The sequence below is a fragment of the Cyprinodon variegatus genome, unplaced genomic scaffold (genome assembly GCF_000732505.1).
Source record: "Cyprinodon variegatus isolate N-32 unplaced genomic scaffold, C_variegatus-1.0 Scaffold86, whole genome shotgun sequence".
NCBI classification, from domain to species: domain Eukaryota; kingdom Metazoa; phylum Chordata; class Actinopteri; order Cyprinodontiformes; family Cyprinodontidae; genus Cyprinodon; species Cyprinodon variegatus.
Window position 1 is genome coordinate 416,344 of NW_015150539.1, and position 21,496 is coordinate 437,839.

The window sequence follows — 21,496 nt, forward strand, 5'->3', positions numbered from 1 at the left end:
TATTAGTTACATGCATGAAATATGAGAGTTCTCATGTTGTTGGTGTGTAAAAACTTTAAAAACAAGATTTTTGTTTTGAGGTGAAGTTTTTTCATCCCCTTCATTAGCTCTACATCTGTCCTGTAGGGGAAATTAAAACATTTAAAATGATCAAAAAAATAAATAAAAAGGAAATGGGTATTGTTGACCTGTAAACCAGTTTTAATTCAGTGCACCACAATCAGACTGTTTGTTAAAAAAAATTATTGAGGCAACTTTAAAGTTATTTTGTTCAATATGTTGATTTGGACTTTACCATGGTAACATCAGCCTGTTTAAATAAACCCAGAGGTCAACAGTTAATGGACAACAGCTCAGGTTTTCCATTAACCCCTCTGTACATACACACGTTTCCACATGTATCAGACTCTGGATGCCTTAACTCCATCAGGGACAATGCATATATTATCATAGCATTTTCCTCTGCAGATACATTTATCGGTTCCATACAACTGCCCTACCTCTCTTTAGTGGACAGGTCTAGGTGTGTGTGGATGTCCAGCAGGACGTCTTTAAAGAAGCACAGCCTCTTGCGTTCTGCCTCCTGCGTGAGGTCAAACACCTGCTCCATGTCCTCCATGTAGCGAGGGTTGCAACGGTCCAGCTCCTCCAGGGCCTTGGTGTAGCGCTCCTTTGCCTACCAAACATGCAAAAACACCTAAGCAGTTAATCCCTGCATATTCAAAGTTTGATTTAATCAAAATGTAAAGGTGCCATCTACTACTTTCCATTAAAACAGTTATTCTTTCAGAAAGAAAAAAATGCACAGAGTGGTGCGAGAAAAAAAGTATTAGAGAGACACTGTTGGTTTTTACTGAACAAAATATTCAAAATAGCTTTTTTATTCGACTCTTTACAACTAAAACATCATTTGATGAGCAGACTGACACCTTGGTAGTTCAGCGCCGATGCATCTATAAGCCTTTAGCCTATTTTCCTGATTTTACTTTTTGTCAGTAGTTCCAGCGCGTTCAGCAGTTGTGACATCAAGTTCAATTCAATTCTATTCAGTTTATTTATAAAGCGACAATTCACAAAACATGTCATCTCAAGGCACTTTACAGTTCACCAGATCATACAGTCAAACTGATTAAAAGTTTTCTATCTAAGGAAAACCAGTTGATTGTAGCGACTCATTGACTCAAATGCAATCCCTCACACTAAGCATGCTTGTAGCGACAGTGGAGAGGAAAAACTCAGTATGAGCGGCCATCTGCAGAAGCTGACTGGGGTTCAATGAGACAGAAGCAGAGATACAAAAAGCAGCTGTAAAAGTCCAGGAAACACACAAGTGTGTCCATGTTAAATACATCAAACCTAGCAAACAATCAAAACGGTATATTCAAGATGGATTTTGTAGATACTAAAGCAACTGGCATTCAGCTCAGATCAGACACCAATGTAAACTCCACGTAAAGGTGGAAAAAGGAACAAAAAAAAAAGATTCTTGTCAGGTACGAGTGTGAGCTGAAGGGTTCTGCAGTTCTGTGTTTTGGCCACAGGTGGCAGTATCATTAAAAGCTCTACTGCACAAACTCTGTAATGCCCCTATAGTTGTACTAAAATAATATAGTTTAAGGACAATTCTTTTACAAATTTTGATGGGTCCAAAATCTTAAATTATTGTACTTCTAGTTTCCATGGAAACATGGAAAAGAAAGGAATATGCACCAATGTGAATAGCAGGATTAATTCACGTGAGACGGTGATCTGGCGTTGCCAGATCCTAGATAGGATCCAAACCAACTACAAGCATGCTTAGTGTGATTTGATCCGAGTCAATAAGTTGATGCAATCAACTGGTTTCCCTTAGATGGAAAACTTTAAATGAATTTGACTGTATGATCTGCTTGATCTGTAAAGTGCCTTGACATAACAGGTGTTATAAATTGGCACTATATAAATAAACTGAATTGAATTAGCAGACTTGGCAGCCAGCTAGCAAACAGTTTGGAAGTAGAGAGGGTTCCGGAAGGAGTTAAACTTGTAGCTATGACATTTGAATAGTATCTGACCCACAAAAACATAGTATTTCTGAATGAGGCTGGCTAATATTTCACCATTTAAGATGCTCCATTTGATATTTTCTAGTTTAAAACATCCTCATGGTTACTCTCAAATGAAATAAGATTTGATAAAATGCATATAATACAAGTTATAATACCTTTCATGATTTTATTTAATATAAAGTAGATACAACCGCTAATATGGATCATCTCACTTTGTGGTCTGACTGTCCTGTTATTCCCAGACTAACTGCATTAGTATCACTTTATAAAGGTTTTCAAATAAAGCCACAGTGTGGTTCAATCAGGGAGCTGTTACTGGTTACATCCACCTGCTTCAGTGAGACTTGGTTTTCAACACAGCTCAGGTATTAAAGTGCTTCTTTAAAGGCATTCCTCAGGTCTTTACAGGTTCAGAAGGAACAGTTAAGGATCGGCAATTCCCCTCATGCCGTCAGTAACTGCAAACGTTGTTATGCAAACAACCAGGGTGGTTTTTAAAGTTTCATTTACCTGCCTGTAGGTGTGGCGGCTCACAACTGTAGCCTGAAACTCCACATGCTTGTGTTTGTGCACCACTTCCTACTGCTATGTTTAAAAACTCACTCCCTGAATAAAAGAACCCGTTTCAGATCTGTCATCTTACTCAGACTGAGATTTCCATGATTTTGTTACTTTTTGGTCCCTGCAGGAGGTTTTGTCCCACGCAGAAACAGAAGAGATGCAAGCCCGGTCATGTTTTAAAGGCAGAGGCGCATGCCAGTGTGTTTTACTGGACTAACTGACACACCCTGACTGCAGCGAGATGAGCTCCTTCTGCATGTTTTTTAGCTTCATACCTTCTCAGCCTCCTGGCTGCAGCGCTCCACTCGGACCGTGAATTTGCGCACCTCCTCTTGTGATTTGGACGGGTCAGCCTTAGCGTGCGTTTCCCTGGTAACTGCTGTCCACTCCTCCTTCTTGGCCTGATGGTAGCCTTTCTTGCTGGACTCAACCTTTATGCACGGAGATATAACATAAAAAACACAGGTTTTAAATTAACTACCGTGATTCATGCAAATCTTATTCAAAGTGATGCAGAACCAAGATTGTGTATTTTATATTTTTTCAGAGACCGGATGTTTTCCACAAAGTGTTTTTTAGCCTCTAATTTCCATAGATTTTGTTTTTGTAAATGTTGAAAGTATTAGAGGTTAAGTACGAAATGGACAAACAAACAGTATGTATGGTTTCTATTTTAAACTTAAATATAGGCTTTGGAAAAATTTGATAAATGGAGAGTCGGATGGAAGTCAGGTCAAACAGAGAAAGACAGGAGGACTGTTGGAGGGATGAACACACAAAAAGATGGAACAGACAGAGCGTCGAAGGATGACCAGACTATCTCCACACCTCTTTTAACTTGCGGACCCAGGGTTTCTGAGCCTTCCTGAATCCGTCATCTGCGTCCTTTGTCTCCCTGAAGCCTCCTATCATTTGCTTGTGAAATGCACCCTTCTGCCAGTTGCGGACCTTCTCACTGTCCTCCCCTTGCAGCCGCTCCCGGAGCTCCATGTGCAGTTCGCTGAGACGGTCGGCCGCCTGCATGAAGCCATGCCATGCCTTCTCCAGGGTCCCATATTGAGGGCCTGTTGGATGGAAAACTGTTAATACTTACACTTGACCTTTTTTGAGCATAAAAACTTGCTGACATTTTTAATAGATTCCCCTTTTTTTTTTTTGACATCTCGTTGCATCATAGTTGTGGCATCACCCTATGATCTTAGTTTGGACTTTCACCATAAAAATAATACATCATTGCAACTGAAATAACTGACCTTTTTCAACAATTCCTCTCCACCTCTTGGCCCAGTCATTCAACTGCAGGGCGTAGCTCTTCTCGATCTTGGCCCTCTCCTGGAAGCAGGTGACAAGCTCGTTGCACAGCCGGTGGCCATCATCGATCCGCTTCACCGTCCTTTTATAGTTACCTGGCTGCAGGAACAGAAACTGGGGTTGAGCTTTTGGAAGTGGCACAGCACAGATTTAAAATCAGGGAAAAATCACGGCTTTAGTTCGGTATTATAAGCCTTGGATTTGCAAAGGTTCTGGACTAGGACATAGACTAACGATTATTTTGCAAATCGATGAATTTGTCGATTATTTTTTTTGATGAATTGATTATTAATCGGATAGCAAAAGGTTCCTTAAAGATGATTGTTTACGAAACTGGACCAGTGAAACTAAACCTTTTACACTTGAGTTCTGGATAGAGCATATTGAGAGATGAAAACGTTTTTTTTTTTTTATCTTACATGCAAAATGAATATACATTATTTTACAATCTTGGTATAATTACTGCTCTAAGTGGTTCACTGTCAGCTAAAGGCATGCTCTAGAATCTCCATACTCCAGTGAACGAATAATGGATTACTAAATTAGATGACGATTATTTAAATAATCGATTAATCAGATGAAGGGTTTCCACCCTATTCTGTACCTAGAAATATCCCATCTCTATAACATCCCAATAACTGATACAAGAGAAGAAAAAATACAATAAAACTCCACGACTTTAGCCCTAAATTTAAGCAAAGCAATATTATATTGTGCAAAGCTTTATTTGTACCTCCCAGAAGCTGTCAGAGCTGTCGAGGATGCTAACGTCTCCATTGGAAGACATGTTGGGGTCGGCCCTGCAGCACAGAATGATGGCGGCTGCACACGAGACTGCACAAGGAAAGGACAAAAAGAGTTAACAGAGTTAAAAAGTTTAAACCTGATTAACTAAAATGTACAAATTAAAGACATTCACACTGAGACTAGCTGTCATTACTGAACTGTACAAGAAAAAAAACAAAAAGTTTATCTATATAAAGCATGTTCCAAGGAATGGGCTGCATAAAAAATACAACTTCAAGTCCTCAAGAGACCCTGAGGTGAACATACATAAGGTTCAACTACAAATCCCTTCTCTCTGTGAAACTGCTTTGATCCAACATCCCCAAACAGCACCTTGCAACTGACCGTTTCCTCTTGTTCTGATACACCAAACTGTATGTGTTTTATTGGGAATTTATATGAAAGCCAGAAACAAAAAGGTGAAGAAATATTAAAATCTAAATCACATCTTTTGTGACGAAAAAAAAAAATCTGGAAAACTTGCATGCGCTGCTATAGAACCCCCTCCCCCCATTCAATAATCGATCAGCTACCATAACAGCTGGATTCCTACAGGGCAAGTCTCAGCAGCTCTTCAAATCTCAGAATCTTATATCCGCTTTTCTTTTCTAAATTCAGATATAGCTTTTTTATTTTCTTTACTATGACTTAGTTTTCAAATGTCATAGGTCCATTTTAACATATGGATGCATTTTAATCATCACCAGGGGTCTCCAGCCTGCAGCTCTGGAGTCACAATTCATTATTTGGATCATCAACAGCAGCTCTCAAAATCTTTGGCTAAAAAAATACTCAACCAATCAATGCTCTCCTTACTAAACCTGTATGTTCAGATGGATCTACATATCTTGGTATATCTGAAATCGACCTGTCCTCTTTCCATGTTGCGATGACGGACCAAGCAGAGCTCTGTTGGATGGTTAGAGCTTGAGATATTGTTTTATAGCTTAATCCTGGTTAAAACCTATTTACAAATGTATTCCTGATCTGTATTTGTAATTACTAGACTTTCACTAGTTACAATAATATGGAACAAAGCTGTTTGCAGGGTTTTTAATTTAGGGGTAATCAAGTCAATTAAATGCATGCAACGGATTAAGATTTTATCTTCTATTCTTCTATTTTGCAAACAACATCCACTTTGAGAAGGTTTTTTACACAAAATCAACACAATCCAGTGACATTTTTATTTTGTAATGTGACAAGGGGTGTAAATACTTTGTAAGTAACTGATCAAAAATCAGATAAAAGACCAGGGAGCTTCCAGCAGCAGGTAATATTGCGTCCACACAGTCAGGGAACCATTTTTGTTGTGTCCGATTTTATGCAGACATCCAACCAGAAATGGGCTTTTATGCTTTCTAATCTCTCTAATTTCTATAATCATACGATGACACAACTGATATGGTGCTTTAAACTGACACTTATCCTAATTTAACTCCTCCTGAAAACACAACCCTTCAAATTCTTCAAAAGTCAAATTCTTATCCTTTTGTGTTTTTGTTCATTTTCATTTCATTTTAATCCTCAGTAAGTCCCTTTATTTTTGGAGGAAGAAGTTCAACTATCAAGGCTGACAGATGAAATCTTCATCTGTCCCTTCTTTAATCCTCTCTGAGCATGTAAATTGGCTGGTTTTCATTGGCACAGAGAAAAAAAACTGCAGCAGTTTCCTTAATCCCAAAACTACCAAACTGCCCATATTTCTGTTCCTAGGTGCTTTTCTCTTAAAGCTACATGTCTGAGGTGAATATGTTTGGTATGACGGTGTTTGGCAAGGCTCAACTTGACAAGGCTGAGAAAAGTTCTTGGATGTTTCACAATGTTTCCTTTTTTACTGTAAATAGCTGCCTTTCCCCCAGCAGCTAAATTAGACCCAGCGTAGAACGGTAACCTTGGTGAGGATCTGCAGGGAACAATGCGCCAGTGGGTGTAAATAAACGAGGATGCTCTTCCTTCACTTTGCCAAGACAAAGCAGCCTGCGGTAGAAAGAGTGAAGCTGCGCAAGCAAGAACCTGTGACCGAAAAGGATCAAGTCTAACAGTTTAATCATATGTGTGTCTGTATCTGCAAAGACCTGGGACGTATATGTTATCCTAAGGGCTTAAGCGACAAACATAATGCCCCAGATATGTGAAGTCGTTCTCACAGACTGTGGAGGCAACAAATTAACAGCCAAATGGGTGTTTTTCCACAGAAGGATGGCAAATATACCATCAGCTGCAGAGACCTCTCCCTTCAACATGCTGGAACATGAGATGCTGAATCCACCATAGATCACCAATTACTGCTGCAGAGGTTAAAACTCATTCACAGCCACTGAAGGCCATTACAAATCATTATTTTACAAACATCGGGTATCTGCCCATAGGTTGAAAATAAATCAAAGTGAAATAGAAAGACAGGACCGAAAAAAATCAGAACTACTCTAATCTTTGCAAGCGATCTATCACCAATTCTTCAAGTTTCTAGAAGAGCTTTTTAATACTTTGGCTGCTTTCTCATTTATTTAGTTCCATTGATCTTTTTGCAGAAGTGAGGTTTTCTTAGAGGTTTACGAGCAGGTAAAGCCTTTCTTGAAGTAGATTGATCTTAAAGAAAAAATATACTTTTCTTGAACTGAATTGAATTGAATTGATAGGACTCAGGCAAAAGTTGTTTATGAATTCTAGTATTAAGTCTAGTTTCATACAGAGTCTGCATCTCAGACAAGATTACTCATGACACACTGCCACCTATTTACATTACCTAAGCAAATAATGAATGCTTTCTATGTAAATAGCCTTCCAAACTAAATTTAACAGATTAAAACCTAAATTGCATTGAAACACGTAAACTTAACATTAGATCTAAGTTTTTGCAAGAGCCTATGAAGAAGTTGTACTCAGAACTAGTGATAGCAAAGGCTTTGATTTTTATTTTACTTTTTAATTAGTCCAATCTAAACATTTCAGGCATACCATATATGTTCACTTGACAGTGTTTTTGTGACTGTTCAAACCCTGTTCTCTTTAAGTGTGTCTTTTTGGAGTGGGTGTCTCAAACAAAATTGTCACCTACTGTAGAGCCAGGAAGCTGTTAAAAATAGCAAGAACGGTAAAAAGGTTGGAAGAATTTGTGTGCGAGAATAGCAAAGAACAGGTGGGCACAGTTCCGGAAGTCTCTTCCAACCTAATGCAGAAGAACATCATACAACCCAGACACAGGGTGTGGCCAGTAAAGCAAAAGAGCAGCACCCACTGGGCCAAAGAAACAAAGGGAGGGACAAGAAGTACCAAAACACCTGATTCTGCACTGCAGACAGATCCACAATGTGAGGCAAAACCAGAACATATTATAGCAACCCCTGCCCAACAGCCCAGCAGCACGACCCTCCCGCACAGAGAAATGGACATCCTGAAGAACCCCCAACTCACAGAGCACGGACAAGGAACCAAGGAACACAAGTTTATTTCAGAGATGTCGAGAGAGAAGGGTTTCCACCATAGCCTGGCTTAGTTCCCATAACGGACATCTAGATTGACAAAATCCCTGAGAGCCAAAGGCCTCAAACAACAAACTAGGAAATGGAGTACTAAATCCAGTTTGTTAAATCTCTACATTAGTAGATATTGAAAGGCTTAAAGCTTAGAAACTTGTTTTCTGATTTTTACTCCTGGTTCTCCAGCTTATAATCAGTTCTATTTGCACTTTGTTGCTACGACTCATCGGCTGCTTTATTTTGACAAATAACACCAGAGTAAAGATGGCAGTTTGGAAGTCAAGGGGGATGCAATAATGATGACATATGGTGATGTATCATATTCAGTTATGCATCAACAGAGAGGGCTATAACATGGTCCTACAGAGGTGCCCTGGGTAGATAATCAGTCTTCAACCTTCAGTTATACCCTGCATCATGGTGAAAAGAACCACACAAGTTCTGCCTTTTAGTCCCAACTGGTGGTTATTTATCAAGCTTCTGCAAATAGGATCCACTATGTGAAGGTATGTTACATAAAATCAACACAATTCAGTGTAGCTATTCTTAAAAGGAGTGGAAATATTTTATAAGGAACAAATCCCAAATCTGAAAAGAGGTTCCGGCTGCAGTTAAAACTGTATCCACACAGTCAGGGAACCACTTTGTTCGGCCTGAGTTTATGAACATATCCAACTTTCTAATCTCTCTCACATAGAGGCTGTAAAATACATTCTAAGTTGCAAGCACAAAATAGAGGAGACTAAATTTTAATATCAATTTCCCATGACGGGCAGTGATCTGAAGACCACCATTAAAGCAACATTGGCTCCATTACGTCTCCATTAAAGGCCGATGACCTTCATACCATAATGCACCAAAATTACCTTGTGTCCTTTTACATTTTCACATATATCTGTTTTTTTTTGTTTTCTTTTGCTTTCCATCCATGGATTACTTTGTAACAAAACCTGGTGAAAAGTAAATGTTAATAGCACCTTTGGAAATATGTTTGCCATGAAAGATGGTGGGTCTTATTTCACTACTGTATAAAACACAAAAGTTTACTTTCTAAGAATTAGCAAATAAATTAAACAACAAAAAAAAATTCTTAGATGTACTTGTATGTCTTGCCTGCCATCTTTTTTAATGAGAACAACTTATCTTATCTGCTTAGTCAACAAAGACCAAAGCTGAACATCCAGATTGTAGAGGCTTGTAGGTCTAATAATTTGGTCTAAAACTTTTTATAATAAACTCAATCTCTGGGAGATAAAATGTATCTTTAGCTCATAAATTGGTTTAACAACACAGTTTATTTTAGAAATAAATACCATGTTTGAAATAAAAGTGACAAGAAAAGATGAGAGCTTGTGCACATTCAGCAGTTACTGTGCAGCTTCAGCCAGCAGAAAAGGATTACCGTATACAGTTTGGTCCAAAACAGACAGACGAACCTCATTAGTCGGATATCCACAAGCAGAAAATAGTGTTTCTGCACATCAGTGCACAATTGCCATGAAATCAAAGTCCATGTTCTATAGGATCCTTTAAGCCAATCAAAACGACAGTGACATGTAGTGAACCACATGTCTGCCTACTGCACCATGTGGAAGTTTAGCAAATCTTACAGATGTTTTTTTTTTCCATTTAAAAATATTTTTAAAAAGTTATAAAATACACTTGTTTCCATTCTAATTTTACTTTAAAGTTGTTTTTTTTCTTTAAACAAACACAAAGTTCTTATGTAAAGCTTCTGTCGTCACTAAAGCCTCTATTGGGGCCCACATGACCTTAGAAGACATTGATAAGACACTCACTTCTATCTAAAGCTTTCTCAACTACAGAAGGTATTGATTGAGACAAAGCAGACTTGATCATTAAGTAAACTGTTTCTTCTGTACTTTTTTTGTACGCCTTTGAAAAACTAATCACACCAAAACAAGATCTGATTTAAAGCACCTCTATATGCTTATTTTTCTATCAATTGCACAGTGCACCCTGGAGCAGCTACACATTATTAAACAGATGGTTGGATGTTGGATCCCTGTGGAATAAATATTTACCCAGCAGACGTTGACTGATCCTGTCCTCGGGTTCAACCACCTTGTTTCTATCACCCACAGCAAACAAACAACAGATACAAGACTTCAGACCGTGACATAGACACTGATCAGTTTAGATTTTCCCATTCCCCTGGCCTGATGGTTGGACCATTTTGTACCATCTGAACCAGAAGTAAAGTCTATTAACAGCAGCTGTCTTAAAATATCTTCAAAAGTCAAGATCAAGATGATTAAAAAAAGAAAGTGTCAAAATTTAGACATTCAAATGCAAAGCATAACTTTTTAGGAAACAGGGCAATAGGAATGTTACCAATAGGTTTTATCAACATATTTCATCAAAACAAAGAATAAACAGGCTAACAGTTGCCTCGCTCTTCAACTAACGGCTCTGTGTGGAAAGCAAATACTGTAAGCATGAGGGAATTCATTTTAGAATATAGCTTTAGGTGTGGTCTCATATTTATTTTTGAAGCAATGCGCTTTTGAGACAACACATAAGTCAAGACATGTTGGAACTGCATATTTCCCCTGTCCTGCACTGATTCTGATAGCCAGATTGCTGCTGTCAGGAGAAAACAACATCCGCCTTAAGGATCTAACTGGTAAGTTAGATGGGAGAAACATCTCAACATAAATGCAGACCATGTGATATTAATTAAAAGTAATCTTAACCACCTTAAAGTTGATAAGCTTGATGAGGTTAATTATGAGACAAAGTAAAGGAGTGTTGTTCCTTTACTTTGTGCTTTCTTTTACTTTTATTTGTCCTTATATGAAACTCTGCCTTAAATGTTTATTATGATTATTATTATTTATGATTTGTTATTATTTTTAGCCAAGGAACCATAGCGATAGAGGCGGCAGCTTGCTACCACTAGCAAAGGAGAGTTGAGAAGCATAGCAGTAGATCAGAGAAGTCGTCTTGGTAAACAGAGTGCTGAAGACCCGGGAGAAGCTACAGCTGGCCTGGGCTTAGTTATAGAGGCTAACTACGTTAGGATAGAAGCAAGACGGCGGAAGACTGGATAAGTCAGCATCGCAGACAGAACGCTGAAGGCAGAGGAGAGGGGCTGTGGCTTATCTTAAGGCACACAGGAGGGCATCAGAGAAGCCCGCCAGCGAGACAGAACAAGAAAACATGGCGGCAGGCCGAGGCTAGTCCCTAGAGTCTAACTGGTGGCGATGGATGGAGGTCCGTTAAGGATCAGAGGAGCAAAGTGGAGGGAAGGCAGCAGTCGGTGGGTGTCTGCGCTGGAGGTAGGTCTATGAAACAGTCCTATAGGGCAATTTTTTCTAAAGGCACCAATAAAGCTCTTAAGATCATTCCCCAATTTATCATTTAATAAATAATATGTTCTCCATTTTCCATTTTGATTGAACAAAGCTCGTCTCCACAGCATCCCTCAGTAAAACATCGGTCGATTCCTAATCTGTTGTTACTGAAAATGACACACCGTAGCTTTAATGTATAGATATACCAGGCACTAGGGGTGAGTATTTGAATGGGTGTTGCAATACGATATGATACTTGGGTCACAATACGATATTATCACGGTATTCTGATATCACTATATATTGCCATAAAACTCAATTTTCCCTCACTGTTTTAGATAAAAATGTTTTGTATTTTTAATATCGATATTAGGAACTGAAAGGTCGATATTATATCGAGCAGCCAAAAATCACAATATATATAATCGCCAAATCAAAATTTTCCCCATACCTGCTAACTGTGCAGATTAGCTGCAAAAAGAGCCCTTTTGTATCAACTTTTAGAAGTAATGATACTCGCTATGCCTCAAATCACTAATAGCTGATTAGATGAAGTAACCGTTTGTTTAGTGGTGCGAATCAATTTTAAATATAAAATTAATAAATCTTTTTTTCTGTTATGCAGGTTGTTGGATTGTTTTGTCACAATCTAGTGATCCCGTCTCCTCAATATGTCTGCCTTTAGGCTTGTTATTGTGCATGTGTTTAAAATCTGCAGCTCAGTCTGTGTTCCAAAACCAAAAGCATAACAAAGGATGGAAATGCCTAAGATATGAAAGACTAAAAGATGAAACGAACAAGGAGAAGACTGAACCTCACATTTAAACCAAATAAAATAGGTGCAGGTGGTGCAGGATTTAAGGCATAGCATATTTTTCAACTGGATTTTGCACAAACTGATGTACAATACTGGCTAAAACAAAATGAAATACTTCCACAGAAAAAAAATATGGTAATATTGGCTGAAACTATGGCAATGAAATATAATTCTGTACTTTCCATGTCAATTGCATGGAACAATAACAGTTTGCTTAAAGTGAAACCTAACCATCATTAGTCAGAAAAACAAAGAGGATCAGAAATAATTCTCGCTCACAATCTGGACAGGCTTGAGTCTAACTGGCTAAAGAGGTGGGTGATGGGAGCGATAGAGAAATCTGTTACAGTAGGAGATTTTTGTTGTTACTTCATTGAAAACTGGGTCATGCCAGTGAAGAGCAGGAGGAGGAGGTGGAAGTGACAGAGAAAGGCTTGAATAGACCTCATACTGTAAGCTCAGATGGTAAACTCACAACCATTAATCTGATTAAAGTAAACGAATGGTTTCCCTGCAGCTGGGCGGAGCCATTTTCTGCGTCGCATGGAGCATGTGAAGGACCACAAGACCCCCTCACTTTAAGCTGCACCACATTCCAGCAAAGGTTCACTATTTACATACACCATAGCCAGAAGGCTTAAAATATCTAGAAATGCAAACAGCAGATGGAGATTGTTACTGCCAGCCAGCTGTTGAGCTTGTGAAATGAGAGGCTTAATGTTCAAAGAATGAAGAAAAAAGAAATCATGGTTAGACTGAAACCTAATGTCAGGCTTTGCCTCAGTCTGTCATGTCTAAGGTTAACTAAAGAAAGATTAAAGTCAAACACTCAAAAGAAGGTCATCACTCTGTCCTCCCAAAATAAATCAGGCTAGAATAGCTCTTTACCATCTAGTCTAGATAAATTTAAAGTCCTAGTTTTTTTGACAAAGTTGATTCATAAAGAGGACTTGGGCTCCCTCACATGCTGCTGCTCATAGCAAGCAGCCACTCACTGAAAGAAAGTCTTTGCTTACAGTGGAAAAAAACAACAAATTTTGTAGTTTAGAGATATTTGAGGTTGTAAAACATAAATGATGCCCACTAAAGTAGTTCCACCCATCATGCATATTGAGGAAACACTGATCACTCAAACTGATATAGCTTCAAAATCATTCCTGGTTTCCTACTTGAGCAGATAGCCTGACTAATCAATGAATATTAACTTGTGTCACTAGAAAGAGCAGTGCAAAACTTATGTTTTGTTTAATAAGCATTTAAAATTTCAGTTTATTTAATAGGGACAATTCGTTCATCAGGCAACTCCAAGTGTTTTTAAAAAAAAGAAATCAAAGGATATAAAATATATCCTACGGTATATATATATCCTATCTAAAAACAGATATTTACAAACAGTATAAGACTATTTTTAACAAAGTAAAATCAGAGCTAAACCTATCCTTTTGCAGTTCAGCTAGGATAACCAAATTTTGCTGTAATTTAGGAATTCTGAGAATTTGTTTTGTCATCACATATCAAATATTTTCTCAGATTTTAAGAAAATGTTTAACATGCAAGATTGTAACATTTATTGCAGAACTTAAGTGAAGCATTTTGGGTTTGATTCAAAAAGCGTCTCTCCATAGTCCTTTGAGATTTGGTCCAATCTTCCTGATATTCTGCTACTACAAAATGATTAATAAAAGTATGTGTGATTCATGGTGGCATATCAGTCAACATATATCAGCCAATCAGCTGGGATAATAGTTGCTTCTCATTTATGATAAAAGGAATAAGAGCACATCTTCCACTTTTCTTTTTAACTTACGCTATTAAAATATGGTATTTTGACTCCAAGTTACAGCACCAAAAGAATCTCACAGCATCCTGTAGAGAGCAACTAGAGGTTTAAATTAATTCAATTCAATTTGTGATTATAAAGTCTCAATTAATGCAATTGTATTTATCATAAACATGGACATCCCACTTGGGTACTGGGCAGATCACCTTCAATCCAAGGGAAAAATAACTTAAACTTAGATTTTGAACAACAACATTTAGCTGATACACACCTTACTGCCTGGAACATCACAGTTTGTTAAACAGTGTGTTGGCAATTCAACAGGTGAGTCACATCAGATGTAAAATAGCTTTAAACCGAAAATACCCGTCTATTACCACCAGAACAGGTTTTAATTATGTTGCTGCAGAGGTTAGTCAGAGAACAGGCAGGATAGTTGTTTGAAACCTATCGCTGCAGCTGTCAGCCTGATACCAGAGGTAAATTCTTCAGTGCATATTTTAAAGAGCTGCCAACAGAATACAGTACATCACTGTTACAAAGACAATAAGAGTAAGAGAACTAACTACAGTTCCGATGAAAAGCAACCAGATGCCTTCAGTTGATGTTTGTTTCTTTTCCTCTAATTAAATGATAAAATACAAAATGAAAACAAATGTTGTCATGTGTCATACTAAATAAAAAAGAAGCATTAACAAATCATGTGCACGCATCAGCTTTTACCGATACAAGGGGAAAATAAATGCTAATATATGGAAAAATATCGGCTGCATGATGCATAAGTCAATTACTAATCACAGTCCCAAGAAAGTAAGTAAGAATGCGCCTGTAAAATTTAAGAAGAGCATGAATACAAAAGTTAATCCAATCTTGCCAAGTGGTCAAAGGGAAGAAGGACTTACCTTTTTAGAGAAAAAAAGACAGATGGACAGATGTCCAGACAGAAGACAGCTTTGTTTCTTCAGCGGCCCGAGAGGCAGAACAGTCCAGACAGAGAGAGGAGGAGTCCTCAAAAGCAGAAGGAAAACACGGAGAGGTTTGTTAGACAAAAGCAGCAGCAAGCAGTTAGATTAGACCACCCTGGCTCCCTCACAACGAGCTGCTGCTTTATGGGTCGGTGCTGGCTGGAGGGTGGCACATTCTGGGAGTCCCAGTCAAATACCACACATGGAGCATGGAGTGAAAGCTTAATAAGCAGCCAAACAGCAGCAGAGCTTTTGCAGCATTGGTCAGAGCGGTTAGCTCACACCTCTGTTACAGCCCGTCACAGAAAAATCTGAAGAGGGAGCAAGGAAGGTCTTAAAAAGAAAGTATCAGCTGTTTTTATTACAGCATTCACTATCAATACACTTAAGAAGAAAAAACAAACACTCCCGCAGATTCTTGATGGAAATATTAATCAATAGATTATACATTGTAAGATTTAAAACTCTTAGACTAGGCCTTAAACTGTCCTTTTTGATGAAGACCCACCTCTGTAGTTCTACTGCTACAGACTTGGGCAGCAGGAGGACATGACAAATACCTTTCCTCAGTCTGATTTTCACCTAACTATTCTCACCATGTATCTTAACATTTTCTGTTATTGCTTCCATTAACTGTTCTCTTCCTTTTTTCCATCTCAAAACTATCTCTGGCTCAGTACTTCTTTATTTAGGTATCTCTTCCACAAAATAAGCCATCAATGGAGCTCTGCTATTAAAACTGTGGACAGTTTGTTCATCCTCTCATCGATAGTTTTTCAGGTGAGATTCCTTTGTCTACCGGAATCATTTTATGATAGAGAATGAAATGTATCTTTATAATTAAACTAGAATTAGAGTGAATTAGGTCAATAGTTAAAAGCAGTACTCGACTTGAGGGGGGATGAGAGGGGATGGCATTCCCCTTCTTATAAAACTATCTTAAAAAACATCCCCCTTCTTAAATGACCATTACCCCATATCATCCCCTGTAACATTTTATCACTCAATGTGTAAACTTCTATTACATATTAACAGTAATGGCAATAATCAGGCTGTGCGCTTACGAGTAGCCTGACCAAATTACGGCGGCCCAGAGGGCACATGCCATTTCATTTTCGACCTCAGTGGTGAAACCAGCAGAGCAGGTTACTGCAGGTTAAGGTGTTCTGAACAGCATCACGGCCAAGCGGCAAGGACAACACGATACGAGGGACTTCATTTTTAAGAAGGCAAAAACTAACACTTCATGGAAGTCAAGAGTCAGAACAGTTAGAAGCTTTGTAGAAGTCCTAATCTCTGGACACAGCGATACCATGCAAAACTAGGTAAACTAGTTTGAAGCATAAACATTTTTCTGTCTTTAAAGTTGTCATGATACACGAGAATTAGTCTAGAGTATATAGGCATTGCTGAACATTCAAAATGAGCATTTTGATTGTGAATCAAACAAAAAATTAATCTGTAAACCACTGCTGTTTTGCTAGGTGAAAGCCAGAATCTAGACGATGCTGGTGAGACAAGTGGAGCTGCGGCCAAGAGCATTGGAGGAAACCCGGAGGAGAGAATCGAAGGTTTGAAAAATGCATCTTAATTAAGCAATTTACTTTAATTTGCCAATAGAAGCCATACTGATTTCTGATAAACAATATTTTATAAAATAAATACGCTAAATAAATATTTGAAAGGTGAGTAAAATTATGAGATTTTATATAGGCCTACTTCATATTCAGGCTACCGGTAATTTGAATGTATTTGAAATTATAAGCGGATTTTTTTCAGATTTTGAAAATTATTTCAGCTGTTTCAATTTAATCAATTGAATTTAAAAAAAATACTTGACTTGAATGCATTCACGTTCAATTGCAATGTTTTGTGAGGTTTTGTTCCAAACCTTAATAGATTAACTTTCAAAGTAAATTCAAAGAAGTGTCCTATCATGACATGTAGCAGCCATACCATGCATAGTGCTTTAGGTTAATCAACTTTATTAATTAGGCTATGTATGCTTACAACAAAAAACAAAAAAACACCATCCCCCTTCTTTCTTTCTCTCTTTTTTTTTTTTCTAAACTCGACCACTGGTTATAAGATTAGACATAAGTAGATTTTAACAAGATCTATTTGTCTTGCAAAGTTCATCTTAGTAAATGGATTAAAAACAGAACAGGGAAAATACAACCAAAAAAACAACAACAATTAAAAAGGAATTTCATTTCCATGGGAAAAACATAAAACGTTCCTTCCCTTAATAACATAAAAATACACACATATTATTAGTTTTTTTTTAAGGGACAACTCTTTTTATAAGGTTTAACTTTTATCAGTGAGGCTCAGCTGAGGTCGGTTGCTCTGCCTGCAGCTGTTGATCCAACAGTGAATCCAATGAAAATCCTCTAAATGAAGAAACACAGTGGAGTCCTTAAAAAAAAAAAAAAACATCCCTCAGTTTTGTTTTTGCACATGCTGGTCTTCCTATAGCTCATCTCCAACCAGAACCACATCAATGGAGCCACTGTAGGCCAGCACCGCCTCACTGTCAGCTGCCCACCGGCTGCAGAACTGCCAGCTCAGATAAACTCAACATGCTGCTGACCAGAGTCGACGCTGCCAGAAATCAAAATAGATCCCGCCTTTCCTTCTGACTGCTAAAAAGGGTCTAGAACCTACACTGTCAGTTAGGACAAATCTTTGCTTTATAGTTGGAGGTTCTCATGCATCTATTTTCATATATATAGGGATCTCAACTTTTAATGGAGCGCATAGAGTTACACTGATACAACCATATTCATGTATATATTATTTTTATTTTTCCCCCCCATGTTTCAAGCGAGATCTCAATTTTATAACCAATAGAACAAAAAGATAAAAACAAAAAACAAACTTTTTATAGGATTACATAGAATGCAATTTCCCACATGAACATAAACATCTACTGTTCTTACAGTGAATATTTATATATATATATATATATATAAAGATTAGCTCATTTCCATGATGTTTTCGACTAAAGCAGATTGATTCCTTTTAATTCACTCCCATCAACACACATGCTTATAAGGTTTTTTTTCCCCCAGTGATATCAGCTTGAGATGGACACCAGAAGCCCTCGTGACCCCTGCAGGGATAAAGCATGACAGAAATGGATATCATTTAGCTTTGATATCAACCTACATGTGTTATGGCTACAAGCCCCAAGTTTCAAATAACCTCCTATTAGAAGTTAACTAGTCTTCATGCAAGTTTGGTAAAACTGAATTAACTTTGTTTACAGCTTTGTTTACTCAGGCATTAACCAGATAAAAACATGATTTCACTGGAAAACTGTTTTCCTAAAAGTCAAAGTATTTCTAAACACTGAGGACCCTAAACTATACCTTTCACCAAGTCCAGTTTAAATTCAAATTTAGCTTGATTTTTTGCATCATTGACCATAAAAAGTAATGAAACTGTTGGACTCCACAAAGCAAGAGAAAGAACAATAATGGCAACCATTAATAAATAAATCCCACTGTGAGATTTTAAAAAATAAAACAAAAATCTGCAGCTTAAAAAAAGCCTTCCAGTCATTTTGAGACTATTCTTTTTATCTTTAGACAGTCAGCTGAGCCTCTTTGCTCCTATTAACAACCCTAAAATAAAACTGGAAATCACACAGTTGGAGATTCTTGTCTTTCACTTGGTAACATATTTGTAGGTCTCAATTGCTAACTGAAAAACAAGGAATAGAGAGCTCTAATAAAGAAAGTTCTATCGATATCTATTGGCAAACAAGGGTTTAGGTGTCTGTTTGGTAATTTGTGCTAAGCCAAGCTATTGTGTCTAAAATTATACAAGATATGCAGAACTCTGTGTCCTTCAGTCAGCAGAGCATTGCATCAATCACAACTTGCAGCGTTGGTGCATCGACAGACACATCACATCTATAGATTTTTTCTTGTCACACTAAAGCTGATTTGGCAACTTCTGCCGCTGCTGCAGGGACGACCATCGATCCCTGAACTGTAATGTAAAAAACAAAAATTAGGTGCTATGATAAGAGTTTACTAAAAATGTTCTTCTACCAGCAGCAATTAAAGTGAATATGCTCTCAAAAAAATGATATATCTTAATGAATTTATACAGGAAAAAGAAAAAAACAAAATCTTTCCATCTGTTCAAAGCTGAAAAAGGCTGTGTAGCGTTATCACAGGGTGGTTGTTAAATGTAAGGGTAAAGGGAACTAAACTTTTTTGGGAAATAAACAAACCTGAGAGATACCAGACAAAAAAAAAAAAAATGGTTTCCAGGAAATTTCTTTTATAGCCAACCCCAAGATTTGTTTCGCATAACTTGCATATTTCTTATTATTTTGCATCATTTCAAAAACTACATCGTTTCAAAAACTACAGACTGTCAACGGTATTAATATTGCAGTGTTTATATACACTTCTCAAAAACACATCCTGGAATGAAAGAATGAAGTGTTTTCTGTATAAAGTAAAATGTGCTGACAACAAAATCAAATAAATCATCAACGGAAATCAAATTTATGGATCAGGTCTGGATTTGGAGTCACAACACTAGGTTGGTCCAACTTGTATGTAATGCCCTTAAAACAGGTAAAAATTAGGCTCAGTATGGTGTGTGGCCTCCATGTGCCTGAATGATCTCCCTACAATGCCTAGGCATGTTGGATTCAGGTCTGGGAAATGGTTAGGCCAGTCCATAGCTTCTTGCAGAAACTGCTCCACCCACATGAGGTCGAGCATTGTCCTGCATTAGGAGGAACCCAGGGCCACCCACACCAGCATAGGTCTCACAAGGGGTCTGAGAACCTAATCTTGGTACTTAATGGCCATCATGTCACCTCTGCCAAGCACATGGAGGGCTGTGCGGCCCTCTAAAGAAATGCCACCCCAGACCATTACTGACCCACTGCCAAACTAGTCACACTCAAGGATGTTGCAGGCAGCATATTGCTCTCCACTGTCTCCAGCCTCAGTCACATGTGCTCAGTGTGAACCTTCTTTCATCTGTGAAGAGCACAGGGTGCCAGGGGTGAATTTACCAATCCTTGTGTTCTCTGGCAGATGCCAAGCATTCTTCATGGAGAACATACTGAAAATACAGAAACTGTACTCCAAATAGAAATATTTATATAAATGAGTGTTTTTTTTACTATTAAAATTGGATTTGGTGAGTTTGGGTGCATTTTTCCCCCCCAATCTGTCTAATTAAAAAACTTAGGTATTAAAAAGTATTAAGCCCACTATATATTTTTGTGTAATATCTTATCTTACCTATACTTCATAGAGAAACCTACCAAATATAAATATTGTACATTTTGAGTTGAGTATTTTTCGATAAAAGAAAAAAAAAAAAAATCAGGTTTAAAACTTAGTTGATGATGCACAAATGTATTCAACCTAAAGTATAATGTGATTAAAACATGTCAATTACAGGGGAGGAAAAGAAAACAATTTTTAAAAAACACTAACTTTAAAAGAGCTGCGATCATTAGTCTTATGTAATGTCACCTTGTATGGAGGACCAATCCTGCCATAATTAAAACTAAATACAGAAATAAATAAATGCTCCAAAAATAAATAAGCATAAAATTAATCGTCCCCCAAAAATACAAAAAACAAATAAATGTAAGTAGAACTTAAATTATACAGTAAGACGTAAATATATACATATATCTCTTTTAATTATCCTCCAGGGTTGGTCCTCCATAGCCTCGGATGTGTTTGCATTGAAGGTTTTGGTAAATATAGATGCATTCATTGTTTTACCACAAAAAAGAAAAGAAAAACAAACAAGAAGGTGACCCTGAGTAAGGAATGTGATGCATAGAGGAGGTGAGTGTTTTTATAGACAGCAGCAGCCAGGTGAACAGCCTTACCTGTTTAACTCCGCGCAGACGAAACAAACCAAACTCTCAATCCTTAATATCCTTTTTGTTCGGCTGAATAAAAACGATATTCCTCCTAAAGCAAACAGCTGGTCTTTCTACTCACACCTCCACCAACTGCGACATCCTGCAGGTTTTATTCAGAGGAAAGTGGGCCCCTTCAGCCATTTATACCGAACTCAAAGCCTCTGACAGCGAAGGAACTATTTCGTCCTTTTTGCTCCGGTCGAAAAGAAAAAAGCCAAAAATGTTTTCCTGCGCAGGAGGCGGAGATAAACGAGCTGAACAAGTTTGTTTTTCTGCACAGGGGGAATTAAATGTTTCTCCCTTTAGTGATAAGCGTCTTCTCCCTCCGCAGCCTGCTGGCGTGTCTGTAATCAGATGCTGCTCACCACAATATCCATTCATCCTATTACAGGGCTTAACCCCTCACTGTCGGCTGCAGGGCTTAGTGTTGCATTCAACGACCGTAGGAAAAAAAAATCGCTTCTCCAAACTTAAATTTTTTTCATAAACTTTTAATCGGGGGTAAAATA

At 37.8% G+C, this 21,496-nt stretch overlaps 1 protein-coding gene across 3 annotated transcripts in view; it reads right to left on the reverse strand.

Moving 5' to 3' along the window:
* The window catches only part of pacsin3 (protein kinase C and casein kinase substrate in neurons 3), a 32,849-nt gene extending 11,498 nt beyond the window's left edge, over positions 1–21,351 (reverse strand). Inside the window, exons 1-7 of one of the 3 annotated variants that reach the window (XM_015373419.1) lie at positions 20,952–21,351; positions 15,005–15,061; positions 4,654–4,754; positions 3,863–4,019; positions 3,438–3,673; positions 2,885–3,040; positions 501–676 (exon numbers count right to left, since the gene is read on the reverse strand). In XM_015373419.1, coding sequence (XP_015228905.1) covers positions 501–676; positions 2,885–3,040; positions 3,438–3,673; positions 3,863–4,019; positions 4,654–4,707 — 779 coding nt within the window. In that variant the 5' untranslated portion in view covers positions 4,708–4,754; positions 15,005–15,061; positions 20,952–21,351. Of the gene's footprint in view, positions 1–500; positions 677–2,884; positions 3,041–3,437; positions 3,674–3,862; positions 4,020–4,653; positions 4,755–15,004; positions 15,111–20,951 lie in introns of all 3 variants that reach the window. The other 2 variants (XM_015373418.1, XM_015373416.1) reach the window with 2 other exon arrangements.
* Between the last annotated feature and the right edge of the window lie 145 nt (positions 21,352–21,496).